This window comes from Trematomus bernacchii, unplaced genomic scaffold (assembly GCF_902827165.1).
Source record: "Trematomus bernacchii unplaced genomic scaffold, fTreBer1.1, whole genome shotgun sequence".
Classification (NCBI taxonomy): Eukaryota; Metazoa; Chordata; class Actinopteri; order Perciformes; family Nototheniidae; genus Trematomus; species Trematomus bernacchii.
Window position 1 is genome coordinate 779,359 of NW_022987942.1, and position 19,377 is coordinate 798,735.

The 19,377-nt window shown below is 41.4% G+C and overlaps 1 protein-coding gene across 1 annotated transcript in view; it reads right to left on the reverse strand.

The window, feature by feature from the left end:
* Positions 1-660: 660 nt before the first annotated feature.
* Positions 661-19,377, reverse strand: part of LOC117470717 (oxysterol-binding protein-related protein 10-like) — a 65,493-nt gene continuing 46,776 nt past the window's right edge. Inside the window, exons 8-12 of the mRNA XM_034115560.1 lie at positions 14,881-15,403; positions 8,260-8,446; positions 3,783-3,965; positions 3,289-3,442; positions 661-2,233 (exon numbers count right to left, since the gene is read on the reverse strand). Coding sequence (XP_033971451.1) covers positions 2,189-2,233; positions 3,289-3,442; positions 3,783-3,965; positions 8,260-8,446; positions 14,881-15,403 — 1,092 coding nt within the window. The 3' untranslated portion in view covers positions 661-2,188. The remainder of the gene's footprint in view (positions 2,234-3,288; positions 3,443-3,782; positions 3,966-8,259; positions 8,447-14,880; positions 15,404-19,377) is intronic.

Here is a 19,377-nt window from a genome sequence, read left to right on the forward strand (position 1 = left end):
TTTGTGATGACACGGCGGCACTGGAGACATTGCCAATAAATATGAATTAAAACTGAAATGGTTTCAGGGCGGGGATCCGTAGATTAAAATACTCATTATTATGCTTAAGGTCAGCTACTTCACACACTTTAAATATTCCTTTTGATCTGCTACTCTGTTAAAAAACATACTAGTATAATCCAGTGGACAGCTAGACTATTTCACCCCACGCTGGTGCACTGAGCCTCATGGCCTCACAACAGACATATGTACAAAGTGCACTGTGGTGCTTATCAGTTAAAACAGCAGACACTCATCAGGTATTCCCACACTTATCAGTCATTACTTGTGCCCTATTGGTCAAATGCAGGTGTTTGAGGAACTGAGGATGGAAAGGTAAGAGGTTAAAGAAAGCTGATGTATTATTCATTATGGATGTCTTATCTTTGAGGTGATGGAGTTTTGGTTTGACCCACCTTGTCAGAGGTAGAGCAGCTCATTGAAGAAGGAGCAAGAAAATTGCAGGGGGTCAACTCAAGTTCATCACACTTGAAAAACAAAGATTAAGCTTTAGTCAAAATATACAACTAAACATGAGCAAAAATTATTTACTTTAATAACTTATCTACGGAGAAGAGTCAACAGGTTAGCTAAGTACGCTAACCGTAAGCTGCATTAACATGATGCGCAGCAAAATGGCTCTGCGCTGACGTTGTCGTTGTGTTTCTATAAAGAGAGTGTTGCAGCCCGACTAGGCGGGCACTCAAAGTTCAAATAAATTCAACTTTGACCTTGTTTACCCCTGATCTCTCGATGTGCAACCAATCAGATGCTAGCTGTATGTAGCGGCGCAAGCTAGCAAGAAAAACATTACCGTACATGTTACTTGTTAGACGCTTTTATCCAAAGCGACTTACATACTCAATACTGTGGACAATCCCCACAGGAGCAATTTGGGATGAAGTGTCTTGCCCAGGGACACAACGACATGCTGACTGCAGTGGGGTTTGAACCTGTGACCCCCTGACCCCAACACCAAGGCTCTATCCACTGCGCAACACGCCTCCCTAACAAAACACAACGCTGTTTATCACCAATCATGTGAATGCACTGTAAGAGCTAAAGAGCTAAAGTTACAGCAAAAGCTAAGGTTGTTTCAATAAGCACTAAAAGACTCAGCTAGCTTATTTTATTGTGATTCTAACCATGTTTTAATCAGCTCTCCCAAATCCAATAAACAGTAAATAGGAGTGTCATGTCAAATGTAATGTTTCTGTTCTCTAAGCAGCAATTCTGTTGTATTTGGATGGAGGGCAGATATCTTAAAATAAAAACCACCTTAATGGAGAGATATCACCGGAGTGATGTGAGAGAGCATGTTTGTTTTAAGAGTTTAAATGGGGGAACTGACCCATTTAAAGTAACACCTTTTCCTAAGATCAAACTGCAGCATAGTAAATGTTCCATTGAGATCTGGATTCAGCAGGCGCAGATTCACTTCTTTTCCAGCCACTTTCTACAGTAACATACAGTAGTGGTTGGCTGGAGGGATTTATTAGATGTTATGACAGAGAAAATTATATAAGAAATGTATGTACAACAGTTTGAGGACACCTTCCCCTAAGGAATATGACTTCGGATAAAACACTATTTATATTGAATAAAGTAGTTTGTCATATTAAGTTTAAATAAGTTCCATCACAGAGAGGATCAGTGCTCTGCAGCTTCAAACTAAACTAGCCCTGCCCCCTCTGGATTCTATAAAATAGAGTTGTAGCTAAATAGTTTACCCATCCATTCTTACAAGCATACACCTGTACATGAAAACACACACACACACATTGTATTGTACAGTGAATTGTGCAAAACAGTTAATACATTGCCTAAACAACTAAAAAGTGAGATGGGCAGTAGCTGTTTACAGGGGTTTGTTCAGAAGTGAAAAAATCCCATTCTGTCTGAACACTGTAATCTCAAGAGAGGCTCACTGCTGAACCAGCACACTCCTGAACGCTCAGAACTGGAGATGTGGCCGGTTTCCTCGGGTTGTCTTTGGTAGCACTTGTTCTGTTTTCTCTTTTCTCCGTCCGTGTGTCTTGCTCTCCGTTTGTCCGTCTGTCTGTTTGTTTGACTCTCCTCATGTCTGTGTCGGCCAGCGATCGGCCTCCGTCGCCCGATCTGTCGCCTGGGATTGGAGAGCTGCTCCGCGTCACTGCGCCTTCCACAGAGGGTTGTGATACACCCAGCCTTCACCCTACACACACACACACACATACAATAATGTTGATAATATTACAATATACATTTCTTGTTATAATTTTGTTTTGTATTATTATAATTCTTATTATTGATTGTATCATTCATATTATTATTATTATTATATATTTCATTTAATATTAATAATTATATATTTAATATTATTGTAAAATATTATTGTTGTTATTTTTATATGTATTAATAATACTAAAAACACAAAATCCCCCAAAAATCGAAACAAATATTTGATCTATATAATCTTTAGAGATAAGAAAAAATAACAATACAAACACGATATAACAGTCTCTGAATATCAGAAACAAAATAAAAAAAGTATTCTGAGTGTAAGTATCAATGTGACTGACCACCTGTGGCAGTTCATAGTTACAGGGCAGGTGACTGATGAAGATGCACATGGTGTCGAAACATTACATCAAGTGTATGCCTTTAATCCATGTGATCAAGCAGGCGGGAGCAAAGACTTGAAATCTCTTCTGATACATGATCATCCTCCTCTGAGAGCCCCACACAGGCCTGCATTCCTTGTGAGTATGTCTAAGTGCTTTAGAAGTCTTCCTCCATCACATGCGCACATTGGGAGATTGACTTTGTTCTTATCTGGGGTAGACATTACTCCACTCTCTATTTACAGCAAATAGTTGCTTGCTGCGAAATGAATGCTTTTTCATTTCGAATTGAAAACCTTTAAATCAATAAAGATGGCTGTACTTAATAAAGTGGTACAGGAATGAGTCTTAAACCTGGAAATGACTTAGCATGTCACCACTTCTGGTTCCATCTTTTAAAAAACAATGGTTTTTTGTACGTGTTTGTGGTTAGAATCCTGAAATAAAGTGTTTTAATGTAGTTAGCACAAGCTTAAGAGATTTTCACGTGTTGTTCCACAAAATAAATAAATAAGCATCAGTGCACCACTCTGATTGGGCAGAGTTCCTAAACAGGCAATTCAGAACATAAACCTGACAACTAGTGATGACAAAGACCCTACAACTGGTCCCTTCAATTGACATTTGGATATCTGCTCCCCCTCACCTCTTTAATGAAGTATTTGGGTTTCCAGGCGCTGTGGGACGCAGCTCTCTGTTTGGCCTCGCGGCGCTGCCTGTCCTCCAGGCAGCGTTTGTGTTCTGTGGCTGCGTCCAAATGTCCTCCCTTCAGCGACGCTGTTACATGCTGCCAAAGACGCCTAGTGACAAAGAAACAGAACAAGAGAAATCTTCATAATTATGCCTTGGAAACGGAGAATTTAGCTTGCAAAAGTATAACATTAATGTAAACAGTATTTCCCAAATATTTGTCTAGGGTCAATAAAGAATCGATTAACAGCAATATATTAAAAATAAATAACAAGTTTTAAACGTTTTAAAAAAGCAAAGTCAGTTGAAGTGGAGTCCTACATTAGAGTGCAAAAATAATAAGAGCACATTGATAACATATCTTTTATTTTAATTTAGGCTGTTTAGCCGCTCCACTATAATGATGACGATGATGATGATGCTGTAATAAAAAGAAACATGAAGACTCACCGGGACTCGTACTGGCCCTGCTTCTCTATAGGCTGGATCTTCTTCTTGATGATTGGATGCTTGGAGGTGTCTATCACCTTGTTCTCCCCGTTGCTGTAGGTGAACTCCAGCACCCCGTTCCACTCCCCCTGCGCCTTACACACTATGTTTCCAGTTAGGTTGTGCTTCACCTCTGCTGTCACTCTGTGGGAAATCAACAGGAGCATTCACAGCGTGAGAAGGGTTCATTTAAACATTCATTTTGTTACAATTACTAGTTACCTGCCTTTCATGAAGCCTATTCAGGCAGTAGCCTATACACCAACAATGAAACACATGAGCACATACTACAGAAATAAAATCTGAGCTGACAAATGACAATGCTCCGTTTTAGTTTAACACAGTTAAGCTCACACACACTATTTTATGAACATATACTGTAGGTTCACCTACTGAATTAAAAACAGAACAAATGAACCAAAGAAAGTGAAAACCATAAAGCAGATTCAGGCAGTAGGCGTATAGATTCACACTCACAGGTGTTGGTGGGATTGGCGCACCAGAGCATGTTTTGTTACTGTAACGGCTAATCAAAGGATTCAAATAGAAACTTCACTTAAAACTAAAATTGCCGCTGGGGCACCAGTAAGTGAATCTTAATGCTGGAAAAATGAATTAGGCTAAAAATACTTCTGTATTTCTACTTAAAGGTCTCCTATTATGCTATTTTTAGGCATATATTATGGGTATTAGATGTACAAATATATAAAAACATGTCTATGATGTGTTTTGCTCAAAATACCAAACAGATCATGCATTTTAGACATCCCTCATATCCCTCTGTTTCAGTCCTGTTAGAGAAACGCTGATTTTGGGTCCTTAGCTTGGGAGCTAATGCCTGCTCAGAATTCTACTGGCAAATACAATTACATTTTGCCGTGATTAAACACCATCATGCTCCAAACCACATCAAGCATTATTTCTGAAACAGTATGGAGCTCAAATGCTTTTCTCTTGCATGTTTACCACAAGGTGAGTTTATTTCCTCCTTTTTTACACATACTTTCTCCAGTACAGGTTAGCTCTGAGTGTTAGCGATGCTTGCTAATGTAAACAAAGACCATATTTCGTCCAAAACTACGGAGCCCCCTAGGGGACATGGAGATGAAAAAATATATATATATATATGTTTTGCGAGATCTCGCAAAACTTTTCATTTAGCTCAATGTATTTCCGGGTCAGTTCGGCAACACAGAAACCACAACAATGGAGCGGTTCATCGATTTTTACTTTGAGCTTGGCCTTAAATATAAATATAACATCAGTGCTTGGCAAGAGGCACGGGTTTCACATAAGTGAAAGACACCTCAAGAGAACACTCAGAGCGAGGGGAGATGCACGTCGCAAAGCATACTCTGAGCTGAGTTATTGACAGATTTGAATTTCGCGGATCAATAACTCATGAACATGACGTTGTAAAAATACAAACAACATGACTTTACAATCATGGCAAGATAGACAACGAGCTACAGGGTAGTTTTTATCAGAACAGTTCGATACGCGCCGTCATCCGAGCTAAACATCAATAATTGGTCACAATCTGCAGCTGGAGGAGAGAGAGGAGTGCTTAGGGACCGTCTACAAACTGCAACGCCGAAAATATATACTCGTAGAAAAATTCAATAACTTCATTTTTCTAAGATGTAGTGCTACCAAAATCTCTTAACACATCAATGGTTATGTTGTTGTTACTGTATAACACTTAGTTTGAATAAATATGTTTTAAAATATTTTTCAGGCTTTGATATTTCAAACTATTTTAAATTACTTTGACATTTTACAATGCACTGCAACCAAACCACTTTCACACATCAATAGTACATTGCTGCTCATACTACATCAGGGTTGTCCAAACTGCGGCCTAGGGGCCATTTTGAATCGGCCCTCAGCTAATTAATGTATATAAAAAGTATAATGAAATATGGCCCACAAATTAAACTTGTGCATGTCTTATATTGTACTTCTTAAAACATCAAATCAAATCAAATCAAGTTTTATTTATATTTTTAAACGATTTTTGGTCGAGCCAAAGTGCTGTACATATAATAAAAATACCCTACAGTAAAGACACTTTACAGCAAATACAACAGCACAGTTTGTGCAGAATATCAGTATGAGAAAACGACACCCTCTGTCCTTAGACCCTCACATCGTACAAGGAAAAACTTCCAGAGAAAAACCCACAGTTTAAAGGGGAAAATGGGAGAAACCTCAGGGAGAGCAACAGAGGAGGGATCCCTCTCCCAGGACGGACAGACGTGCAATAGATGCGTGTGTAAATCAAAGAGATATGTTTGGATGCATGTGTCTGTAATAAGACATATATGTTAATAAGCCCACATTTTCTAACAAATCTAAGTTGATAAGAAAAAAGCTCAATAACTTATTTACATAACATATATTTCATATTTCCTCTTATTATAAGCAATCTGAAGCTTCTGTTTTAAGGAATGAGCTGCCAACAAAATAAATGAAACCCTATGGAGAGCTGTGATGTAACCTGTTTTTTTCTTTGTTTGATTTGTTAGAAAATGTGGGCTTATTAACACGTATATACATATATATTCAAGAAGTACAATTTGGCCCCCGGGCCACAGTTTGGACAACCCTGATGTAGTATGAGCAGCAATGTACTATTGATGTGTGAAAGGGGGTTTGGTTGCAGTACATTGTAAAATATCAAAGTCATTTAAAATAGTTTGAAATAAAAAAGCCTGAACAATATTTTAAAGCATATTTATTCAAAATAAGTGTTATACTGTAACAACAACATAACCATTGATGTGTTAAGAGATTTTGGTAGCACTACATCTCATAAAAATGAAGTTATTGAATTTTGCTTTGCGACGTGCATGTCCCCTCGCTCTGAGTGTTCTCTTGAGGTGTCTTTCACTTATGTGAAACCCATGCCTATTGCCAAGCACTGATGTTATATCTTTATATTTTAGGCCAAGCTCAAAGTAAAAATCAATGAACCGCTCCATTGTTGTGGTTTCTGTGTTGCCGAACTGACCCGGAGATACATTGAGCTAAATTAAAGGTTGTTTTTTTTCTTCTCTATGTCCCCTAGGGGGCTCCGTACAAAACACATCAGGCATTGTTTCTGATAGCTATGCTGATAGATATGATTTACGTCATATCGGACGCAAATCTGGATCAGCTCCGTTTTTAGAGATTTGGGTACGGAGGAAAAGAGAGAGGGTTTTGTTTTCTGACACTTTGTGAGTTCCCTGACACACCGGGGACACATATTGATGTATGAAATACATCAAAAAGTGCATTTTGCATGATAGGTCCCCTTTAAAGTGGACCTATCATGCTATATTTAAATGATATATTGTAGAGCCATACCTATATAAGGTATATTTATACGTTTCTGTTTTCAAAATACCAAATAGATCATGCATTTTAGCCATGCCTCATTTCGCTCTATGTGCTGTTTGCTGTCTACGGGTCTGATTCTGCTGACCACGCCCCCCTGCAGGAGAGGTGAGCCGTGCTCTGATCAGCTGCTGGGCTGTCAGAAGAGGGGGAGAAAAAGAGATCTCCGTCCTCCGTGTTTTATTATATAGAGTCGTTATTCATTTGTTTTAAAGCTCAATAAATAACAAAGAAGACCTTTGACCGGCACTTTTCGGAGAGAATTACAGTGCTTGCCTCGACGGGGAGGGATTGCATTGAGCAATCCCTCCCCGCAAGCGTTTGCAGCGGGAGCAAACGCTTGCCTCGGGGAGGGAGAAAAAAAGCCACAGCGGAGAATAAACAGAAGGGTAACCATGGTAACTATGGGCGGGAAGTCTTCTTCGCTGCTTTTGTGGCAGACTACAGCGCCACTTACAGGCCTGGCATATGTACTACAGCGTCTCCAGCGCTTTCGAGCGGCAATGGCCGGCCGTGGCCCAACCCCACATTCCCCTGATAGGTGGAGAGTTGGCCCAATAGCCGTAGCGCCACCGTCCTGACGTCAGGACAGTGTTCAAATCTGGATCAGTTTTTATCAGATCCGTTGCAGCCCCTTTTTTAGAGATTTGGGTATGGAGGAAAATAGAGAGGGTTGTGTTTTCTGACACTTGGTGAGTTCCCTGGAACACCGGGGACACATATTCATGTATAAAAGACGTACAAAAGTGCATTTTGCATGATAGGTCCCCTTTAAGTAACATTTTGAATTCAGGATTTTTACTTGTTATGGAGTATTTTCGGACCATAAAAAGGATCTGAGTGCGTCTTCCATTTTCAAACATTGTCAATTTGCTGCTATTCTATATTTTGAGCCTACACTTGTAGATTTATTGGCTCCAAACTGTTGTATTTTTGCTGAGGTGGGAGGAGAAAGTGTTACATTTGTGGGGGTTTTTTCGGCACAAATCTGCCTTTCTCTGTCCTGTTGCAAAAATAGAGCCAATAGACACATGGGATATTTGCTTTCTTTGCCTACCTGTGTACTTTTCCTCCGTAGAAGGGCTTTGTGTGGAAAGTGACGGTGGCAGAGTATCCACTTTTGGCACAGTTGATGGTGACCTTTCCCCCAAGTTCCACCCATGGCACAGTCAGGATGGAGCGGGCATAGGCACAGGGCAGAGTGAACACGTACTGCTCATCATGCTCCAGCAAATACAGCACACCTGGGAGAAACAGGACACATTTCACAGCTCAGCAGACAGAACGATCTTCACTGAAATGAGGCACCACTAAGGACTGCTCCGTTAGAACTCAAAGTTCTGGATTTATACATCCTGCACAGACCCGGCGCCCATCCAGGACTTTGTCCCTCCCAGGAGAAAGCAGTGTTATTATTGTCAATGTGAAGAAATTAAACGTAATGTGTGTGAATGTGAGAGAGTCGTAGCATAACGGAGCGTCAGAATAAACGCAGGTGTGTGTGTGTGTGTATGTGTGTGTGTATGTGTATGTGTGTGTGTGTGTGTGTGTGTGTGTGTGTGTGTGTGTGTGTGTGTGTGTGTTGTGTGTGTGTGTGTGTGTGTGTGCGTGTGTGTGTGTGTGTGTGTGTGTGTGAGTCTCGTGGTCAACCCTGAGCGACAGACAGAAGAGGATATAGCAGGACATGGCATAGCATACATTTTCTTTTGCTATCAAAACCATCATATTAAAGCTTGTTTATCCAAAAAAAGTCCCCCGTACAGAGGTCCATGTAGCTCCAATGTATGTTGTTCATATTATATCCATCCTGTCATCCATTCATTCATTTGTTCCACTCATGGTTCATAATTCACACAACACACTTAGAGCAGTTTATAGCCCATGATATCAAGGAGCAGGTTTACTATCTGCTCCTGTCTCAAAATACATGGTCTGTATTCACAGCTGCCAGAAGCTTAACAAACTTTGACAGTAACATAAAAAATAAAACAATCAGGGTCAACACAATAATCTACTAGCAGCAATTATTGACCTGGGCCGTTCCTTTGTTCAATAAAACCGGCTGCCCAGTGCTCACTCAGTGGTGATATCCTCATAGACATGCAGTTTCTCTCCAAACAGTTTTTTCACAAAATCAGACATGTTTTTGCCCTCATTTTACAGGCATTGAGTATATTTTCTATATAAATATAGTCTTTCAAGATCTTCACATTTATCTTCCAACTGCTTCTGAATGTGCAGACTGGTGATGAGCACTTTTGTCAAATCGAAATTCTCTAATTTCTTGAGGATTTCAGTGAGCACCACAACACTTTCAGGTGAATCCTCAGGTGTTTCCTCAGGTGCATTGTTTGCTCCTTGTTCTGGTGGCTTCTGCTTCTTTTTTACTTGTAGTCTTTTCCTTCCCTTATTTGGACAAAGTGACATTTTTCAGACTGAATGCAGAAATAAAGCCTTCTTGGTTAGTTTGTTTAAATTAGTACCAGAAAGCAACTTGACTATTGAGGCTGCTCACGACATGACCGTGTTGGCCATACTCCACATCCAGATTGCTCTGCTAAAGTTGGGTCAATGTATTGGCGCTGGCACAAATAACTAGCGGTTTGATGTTTTCATTGGCAGCACTGTTGGGATTCTGAATGTGAATTCAGTATGTCAGCTGTGTTGTTTTTTTAGTGAGTGAAATTCCAGATGCACATGATACGTATAAATAGGGAGATATGCCCCCCCCCCCTCCCCATGGTTTTAGGTCTTCTTCCAGGTCTGACGCTCTGTTTCCAGCAGAAGTGGGGGTTTGTGCTATATTCTTGGCATTTGTTAGCATAGCATATGTCAGTTTATTAATTTGATCCCTGTGGTGCCTGCATTAGAGAACACACTGAACATGTTTCAATCTCCACACACATAAACACAGCTGTAGCATCTCAGCAGCCTCTGAATGGATAGCTGTGACATTTCCTTCAGACATTCATGGAGCCCAGAGGAACTCCTACTGACGGTGGTTAGCCCCACTGTACATTGGATTTATTCTCCTGTCTGTAGTCTGAGCCATGCATTGTAAAAAGGTCTGAAGTATTCTGTCAGTCTGCCTCCTGGGCACACGTCCAAACCCCCCCCCCCCCGCTGCTTATATAACAGACAGCTGTCCTGTGCCCAGTCTGCTGCCCTGGACCCAGGTCGTACACAACACATCTGTCTTCCACAGACACACTAACACACACAAACATACTGTACACACACTGCTCCTCATCTAAAATACTTGCAAAAAAACCTCATACTGAACAATGGCATTATTACCTATCATGGTTCAACTGACAATGTGCACATTACTTCCTATCCCTCCCCACCCGCATCAAGCACCGAACCTGGGGGGACAGAGCCTTCTTCGTGTCTGCCCCCTCCCTCTGGAACTCACTCCCACAACCCATCAGAGAGTGCCCTGACCTCACCACCTTCAAAACACTCACCAAAACTCACCTCTTCAATCTGGCTTTTAATGTGTGATTGTTGTTATATTGCTTGATTTTAATTTGACTTCAACTATATTTATTTGTTGTTCTTTTCTTTTCACTATCTCTGTAAAAGCGCTTACAAGATAAATCTATTATTATTATTACTACCAGATATACTGTCCATATTTTCTCATGTATTTCTTAAAAAATTTTCCTATCCATGAAGAATGTGACTAATCTCCTCTGCCAATGCCAAACAGCAGCCAATCTCGGGTCTCGTACGGTTGCCAGGAGCCTCAACATGTGGAGGAACATTATGTTCAGAGCACTGGAACCTCAGCATGTGGAGGAACATTATGTTCAGAGCACTGGAACCTCAGCATGTGGAGGAACATTATGTTCAGAGCACTGGAACCTCAGCATGTGGAGGAACATTATGTTCAGCGATGAGTCCAGATTCTGCCTACGGCACATGGATGGTAGGGTCACAGTGTGGAGAAGACGCAGAGAAGGCTTTGCTGATTGCTGCACCGATAGAGTAGGAGTGGAGAGGATGACCTGCAGTCCTGACCTCAACCCCATGGAACCCCATTTTGGGATCAACTTGGCCCTGCTGTCCGTGTCAGAGGGATCAACACAACCACGTTGGCTGACCTGGGACAAATGCTGGTTGAAGAATGGGAAGCCATCCCACAGCAGGGTGAGCAGGCTGGTGACAGCATGAGGAGGAGAGGCTGTTGTGGCTGTGTTTGGCTCTTCCACACGCTACTGAGGCTGCTTGTTAAATGAATCAATTGTTAATAAATCATAAACCTCGGCATTGGCAGAGGAGATTTGTCACATTTTTCATGGGCGCACCCCACATACTCAGCTCTGCTGCTCATCCCACAAATGCATGTTCGTCACAAATGTGGTACCATTTGAATGGTAAGAAAACAGGCTTTCCAACGGTATAAGATGTATTGGCAAGAAGCATTGTTACAACATAGAAATCATCTACCAAACACAAATTGCCTTACCTTCTGTGTTAAGTTTATATATATTTTAGGTATTTCTCTTTCAATTCCTGCTCATTCATTTATTTATAGTTCTGTGTTTAAGAATTCACCGTGTGTGTGTTTCATAGATTTGTTCCCCATATGGGTTCACTCTATTGTGTGCAGGCATGTGTGTGTGCGTGTGTGCGTGTGTGTGTGTGTGTGTGTGTGTGTGTGTGTGTGTGTGTGTGTGTGTGTGTGTGTGTGTGTGTGTGTGTGTGAAACAATGACCCACATGCTGCATTCAGTCAGCCGTGCTGTTCACTGCTGCACAGGGAGCTGACAGATGAATGCAGGAGGCTGTAATATCATGAATAAGTGTACATTAGAAACTGGGTTACTTTGTTTTCGTGCCACGGTACATTTCATTGCAAAATATGATCCTTGTGCCTCTGGGGCCTGTATTTAACAGAGGCCTTGTTGAGGGCCAACTCCTTCCATCAACAGTAAGACAGAGTTTGGGCCTCACTGTTGCTCAGGGGGTGAATCGAGGGCATGCCTTAGGGGCATGATAATGTTTCCTCAGTGTAATCATTGGAATGCTTCATGTAGTGCTGCTATCTGGGCTGTACCACATACCACATGCCCAGCTCAGTAGCATTTAAGGAGTTGACATGAGAGGCTAAGGTGTCTGTGCATGCCAGAGGGAGATGTGTGCACTAACCCTCGGGGAATGCATGTATTCCTTACTGAGAGTTTATCTCTGATCTTGTAGTATAGAACCCAAAATGGCCATTAAGTCAATGTCTCAAGTTCCTGGGCCACTTAGTCTGCACGTATATCTTAAATCTGACTTGTGTTACATAACCTTTCTTGAGTGAAGACCCAAGATGCTCACAGGAGGCAGGTCAAACTTGAACTAAAAGTAAATGATAGCGTCCAAAGACAAATGACATGTCAACCGGTCCACTACTGACTTAATGATTTAAAAGCAGGCCATATGATATAACACTGTATTTCACAATTCAGTTACACGACTACATGTTAACATGGTAAAAACGTGTTATGATCCACACTTGCAGACTTCCACCATCGCACGTCATAATGTAGTTAAACTCATTTAGATATGTGCACTAAAAGCTGCGTTGAGGCACTATCACCTGTCCTAAATAATGGCAGAAACATAACCTTCACATTGTTAAATGCCCACCACCAGCTCAGGGAGACTAACATTCACACACCCACACAGAACTCTGGCATAACGAGACATTTTTAACCGATGACACACAGATATGCTAATTGCAGGGGCTGGGGACTGAACCACCAAATCTACCTCCTTAGTCAAAGTCGCCCCAAATTGTAATCTAACATTGTTCCTTAATTCTAAGATAATAGAGTAATGTAAACTTCCATAAGAGACAGAGACTCCAAGCCAACTTTGCCCTGCTTAAACATGGAACATGTATCTCTGAATTCCAAATGATCAAACTTTTGCAAATTAAAACAATATGGTTAGGAGAAGTAATTCAACAGTGATGTCTGCAAATTGAAGCTAAACAATCAAATAAAAGTGAATTCTTACTGCTGGAAACTACATGTCAGATCACACACACACACACACACACACACACACACACACACACACACACACACACACACACACACATGCACACACACACACACACCACACACACACACACACACACACACACACACACACACACACACACACACACACACATACACACACACACACGCGCACACACACACTATTATATATATAATATTACTAGATATATTAGATATTACAGCCTCCTGCATTCATCTGTCAGCTCCCTGTGCAGCAGTGAACAGCACGGCTGACTGAATGCAGCATGTGGGTCATTGTTTCACACACACACACACACACACACACACACACACACACACACACACACACACACACACACACACACACACACACACACACACACAAAACAGTGCTTCCAATGGAATTGATAACATAAGAAATATTTGGCACCCTGAACTTTGGGTGTCCAATTCATTTGTAGTATGTCCCCCTTCGATACTCTCATCCCGTTCTACTGTTCCGTTGTTGTTTCAATCAGCCTGCTCTTGGTTGTGTAAGATCTGATCAAGATAACTACATATGGAATAAACACATGCATATGGCATTCTGTTTTGGAACAACATTTGTCCAATTAGAGGCTGCAGATGGAATGTGAGTCCTGCTGTAGGGATTCACTGAGCTGAAGGAGGAGGCTCTGAGTCTACAAACAGCTGTGGATGTCTGATTATGGCCAGCCATTTATCCATCTGACACCATCCGATCGCTCCGACATGGTTCTAAAACAACATTACCTTATTTGACAATGATTAAAAACAATTGTGCAGGAATGAGTCCGAAAACCTGGAAATTAGTTAGCATTTTACCACTTACGGTTCCCTCATCATGACATTTTTGGAAAATATCTGAAATAAGATCTGTGGTTAACACAAGCTTAAAATATTTTAACTTTATTTTCTACAATGTAAGATTAGTCAGTAAATACCCCCCCGGTTAAATGTGCAGCGCTTCTATGTGTCATGAACATGTTGGTTGCTAAGAAGCGTCTAAATAGAGTACTAAAAAGCATCACTACGTTAGCAGCCTTTAGTAAAGAATCGTAGAAATTAAGTTACTTCTTGCAATTGCATTTATGCTTTAAGTTTATACGTGGAGATGATCCTGCTGATCAAAACATGTAGGTATCATAAACACTTCTTTTCAATATTCTAAAGTAAGTCCAATGGAAAAAAAATGTTTGTCGAGGGAGCCTTTGCGATACTAACTTCCAGGTTAGCCTACAAAAAGACGTGATCACTGCATCTCTTTATGTGTCTGCTGGTATTTGGCACACACTCATTTATTTCACCCAACATTAAAGAAGTTGCTGAGGGTTTCTGTGAAACATTCTAATGACATGAAAACCTCAAACAATGTCACCTGACATCAAAAGCTGAAGACCTACAGTACATTTCACCAAAACACAATTAGCTAACGTTGCTATGTGATCTGTATACGACTCCATAGTTAGCCTCTACTAACACTTTAGCGCTATGTGCACTGCGCAGTGCATGACAATACCAAACAAATGAATAAACAACCTTTCAAACTCAGGCGCGGTCATTGTGTTCGTGTGCAACTCATTGCAATACTATGAAAATCAAGCAAACATTCAATTTTCAATCAAGCTCTAGTTCTCTTACCTTCCCCGACCATAGAGACCCCGACAGACATGCCCATGAACTTGCTCTTGGTCCAGACATGCGTGTTGACACACATCTTCTTCTCCTTGCACTCGCAGTAGAAGCCTGACACAGGAGGGTGGTGGGACAGCTGCTCTGCCACAAAACTAACATGATAGCAGTCTGAGTGTTTCCTGCTGCTGCCACCCACCCCCCTCTGTGGGGACCCGGGAATGCTCGCAGAGTCTGTGGGTGCTGAGTTGGGACCGGGGCAGTTGGTAGTCCTGAGGGGTCGCACGCGGACCCGAGGCACATACCAGGAGCAGTGGAAGTTCTCGCCCAGGATGGGGTTGTAGGGCTTCTTGGCCACGGCCCCCTTGCGGCCCTCGTGGAAGGCGGTCAGGTAGTACTCCACGAAGCGGACCATGCGCTCCTCTGCTGTGCGGCCGCAGGTGATGGACAGGAACATGTCAGGGTGAGCCATGAAGTTGGCGTACATTTCTAGCATAGAACGCTTCTCCAGGATGAAGGTAGGGAGCACCACCTGAGGAGGGGCAGACAGAGGGGACGACTGTTGGATCACTGTGCACACAGAACTATGCTCACGCTCTCTGCTGCATTCTTAGACCAATGTGCATTAGCTAAACCATGATGAAACACAAAGCCACCTCGATAAGATATGTAGTTGTAGGCATAACGTTGGAGCTATAACTTATTATTAAGACATACTGCATAGGAGCTACCTACAGCCTATGTTTAATATGAAGAAGAAACACAATTGAACAAAGTGGGTGTCCAGTAGAAGTCAAAGAAACCTGGTCCATAATATGATTTGTCTGACCTTAAAAACATCCATCAATTCATTTTTTAAATATATACCAGGGGTCTCAAACTCAAGTTGGCTTGGGGCCACAGCTAACAATGTCATCTCAGGGTACTACAAGGCAGTGCAATATTTCAGATTATTTTTTATTTTATTTCGATTACTAGCAATGTTTGCCATATATGCATTACTGTTCAACAGTTCTGCGTGTTTGGGTCTGGGTAAAATGTCTTGACACCTGTCCAAACAATAGTTTTGTCTAACTTGCAGTTAACTAACAAATGCAATCCCTGAATACTTTGTACTTCAGTTTTTTTCATTGCATGTTAAGGGGGGGTTTGAATTGGAAAGAATCAACTATACAAACGAAATTAAAACTATTTTACGGACAGGAATGTGTAATATTAGTGAGAACATGTTGCTGGCCTGAGGGAGTTAGCATGCATTGAATGATGATATTGATGTTGCCATGACTCCAGAGCTATATTCACCTTCTTGGGGTCCCCAAGCCCTCAGAGCTCTCATGTGCATTGTTCAGTCGGCTGTGAGTTTTTGACTGCAGTGTTTATTGTTGAAAATGCTGATTCACAGAGATATGTAGCAACATCAGCATGGACCTTTTTACAGAAAGTGACAGCGTCACAGGGAGCATTTTCTTAGAGCTCAATCAGACCTTTCTGACAAGAAATAGGTTTTCAATGAGTAGCCTGTTCTTTCCAGGCTAAAGTCCTCAAAGCAGGTTTGGAAATGTCCAATCAGCTTCACTATGACAAGAATTGCAGACACTGTATCTTTCATGTTCAAAAGCTTGAAGCGCAAGTCTTTTAGATGGGACAATATATCCGTCAGAACTACAACAGCTTTCATTTTTGTTCATTTGCAGAAAATCTACAAACATTTTGGCTTTTTTATTCAAGGAATGCTCCAGCAAAATGCAGCTGTTATTGCATTTTCCAATTTATAAGAGGCCCTCTTTTGTTCATTTTCAGTTTCATATTTGTATTTGTTGCCTCTACTGTGCCATATCTACAGGCTTTAATGTTCAAAAGGGTCTTCATTGTTTTCATACTGCCTCAGTCTGAAACAAAAAGCCCAGTCTGCTCTGACTGGTTAGCTTAATGCTTAATGTTAGCAGAGACATCACATACTTTGCAAGTAAAGATGGTATTTAGGAGTGGATGGTATTTAATGACGTTGTTCATAAAGGCTTCGTCCAGGCCAGAGTCAACTAACTAACTAACTAACTAACTAACTAACTAACTAACTAACTAACTAACTAACTAACTAACTAACTAACTAACTAACTAACTCAACTCAACTCAACTCAACTGAGCTATGGTTTCATGTCATGTAAAGGGGTTGAATATAATTGACTCTCTATTGGATTCCTCATGACATAAAGCCAGGCCTGTCACACAACCTGACGGTCCAAATGATGACAGCTCAGGCTCAGATTGGGTGTTTTGTCAGAGCCGTGCCAGAGGGCAGCCCAAATGTCGATCCCATGGCCCAGCACCAGTCAATATGGTCATGGCAAGAGTGAATGGTTGGAGAATAATTGGAAAGATGTGCAGACGGTTTCCTATGTGTACATAAGTGGATAAATGATGTTGTTCTAACACAGAGTTGGAAGGATCCCCCCCTACATGAGTTATGGTGTAATCCCAGCGTCTCAGGTATTTGAGGTCAGAATCCCTTTCTGTTGCACATTGTCAGCTCATCACCCCGTGATCCAGAGCACTGGGCCTTGAGTAATCAGCTCACTGGTCTGAAACAGTCGCCTGTATCACATGAGAGGAGTCTGACTGCTATCCATAACCACAACCAGGAGGGTGGAGGAAGCAAAGAGGAGGGAGTGTTATTTACCATCCCGGCCCAAATAAGGAGACACTAGTTTATACTGTACATTAGGAACATGTGACAGGCTGACTTCCTGTGTGTTCGCTAGGAACACAAAATCGAAGTTTCACACTGTAAAGTAATGTAACATGATTACTTTCCGTTCATTTTGGATTACCTCACTATCCAATGCGACCCAATTAAATACAAAAGAAAATAAATATCAATAAGAACACTTTAAATGTAGTGTATTATGTAAGACAACAGAACATGTAACCTAGGAAAGAAGAAACCGACTACTACTGTATGTTTTTAGTTTGTGTGTTTTGGACTGGGAGATTAGTCGTAAAGTGTTATAATATGTAATCCTGAGTTTCATAACATATCGTTTTTTATTTTTAAATGTATTGTAACATTGTAATCCTGCTAATAACCCCTTTTTTATATCACTGTAAGGGAATACCGTTTTTTGTATCCTGATTATGAATCCTGTTACATGTACTCTGTTACTCCCCAAGCCGGGCTATAAATATTCCACATCCTCCCTTTGCTATATCGAGAAATCCTGGACACACACACACACGGATAATAACAGACAAATACTCTAATCTCAAAATCCCCAAATCCTTATTGAGATTAAACTGATAGTAAACAATAAAATAGGGGTAGTGACTGATTACTAAAAGATATCTAGAGCTGCCTCCATCAGATACAGTGGAGGAAATAAGTATTTGATCCCCTGCAGATTTTACAAATGAATGAACAGTCTATAATTTAATGGTAGGTTTATATAAACAGTGAGAGTAAGAATATCAAAAATAAAATCCAGAAATTGACATTATATAAAAGATACAAATGTATTTGCATTTAACTGTGGGAAATAAGTATTTGATCCCCTTGCAACAAACAAGGATTCTGGCTCCCACAGACGGTTACATACGTCCTCTTCTTTTAAAAAAGTACTCCTAATATTAACTTGTTACCTCTATAAAAGACACCTGTCCACAGAATCAATCAATCAATCAGATTCCAACCTCTCCACCACGGGCAAGACTAAAGAGCTGCCTAAGGACCTCAGGGACAAGATAGACCTGCTCAAGGCTGGGATTGGCTACAAGACCACCAGAAAGCAGCTTGGTGAGAAGGAGAAAACTGTTGGTGCCATTATTCAGAAGAATAATGTGTGTGTTTCTAAATAGAAGAAAGACTAAATGAGCATCAATCGCCCTCGGTGTGGGGCTCCACACAAGCTCTGTCCCCGTGGGGTATTGATGATCATGAGAAAGGTGAGGGATCAGCCAAGAACTACACGGAGGAACTTGTTAATGATCTCAAGGCAGCTGGGACCACAGTCACCAAGAAAACTATTGGTAACACACTACACCATAATGGATCAAATCCTGCAGCGCCTGAAGGCCCCCTGCTCAAGAAGGACATGAAAGGCCCGTCTGAAGTTTGACAATGAACATCCGAATGATTCAGAGAAGGCTTGGGAGAAGATGACGTGGGCAGATGGGACCAACATATTGATCTTTGGCATCAACTCGACATGCCGTGTTTGGAAGACGAGAGATGCTGACTATAACCTCCAGAACACCATCCCCACCGTCAAGCATGGAGGTGGAAACATTCTGCTTTGGGGGTGTTTCTCTGCTAAGGGGACAGGACCACTTCCCTGCATCGAGAAGAGGATGGACGGGGCCATGCACCGTAAAATCTTGGCCGATAGCCTACTTCCCTCAGACACTGAAAATGGGTCATGGACAGGTCTTCCAGCAGGACAATGACCCTGAACCTAAGGCCAAGGCAACACAGGAGCTGCTAAAGAAGAAGCACATGTAGGTGATGGAATGGCC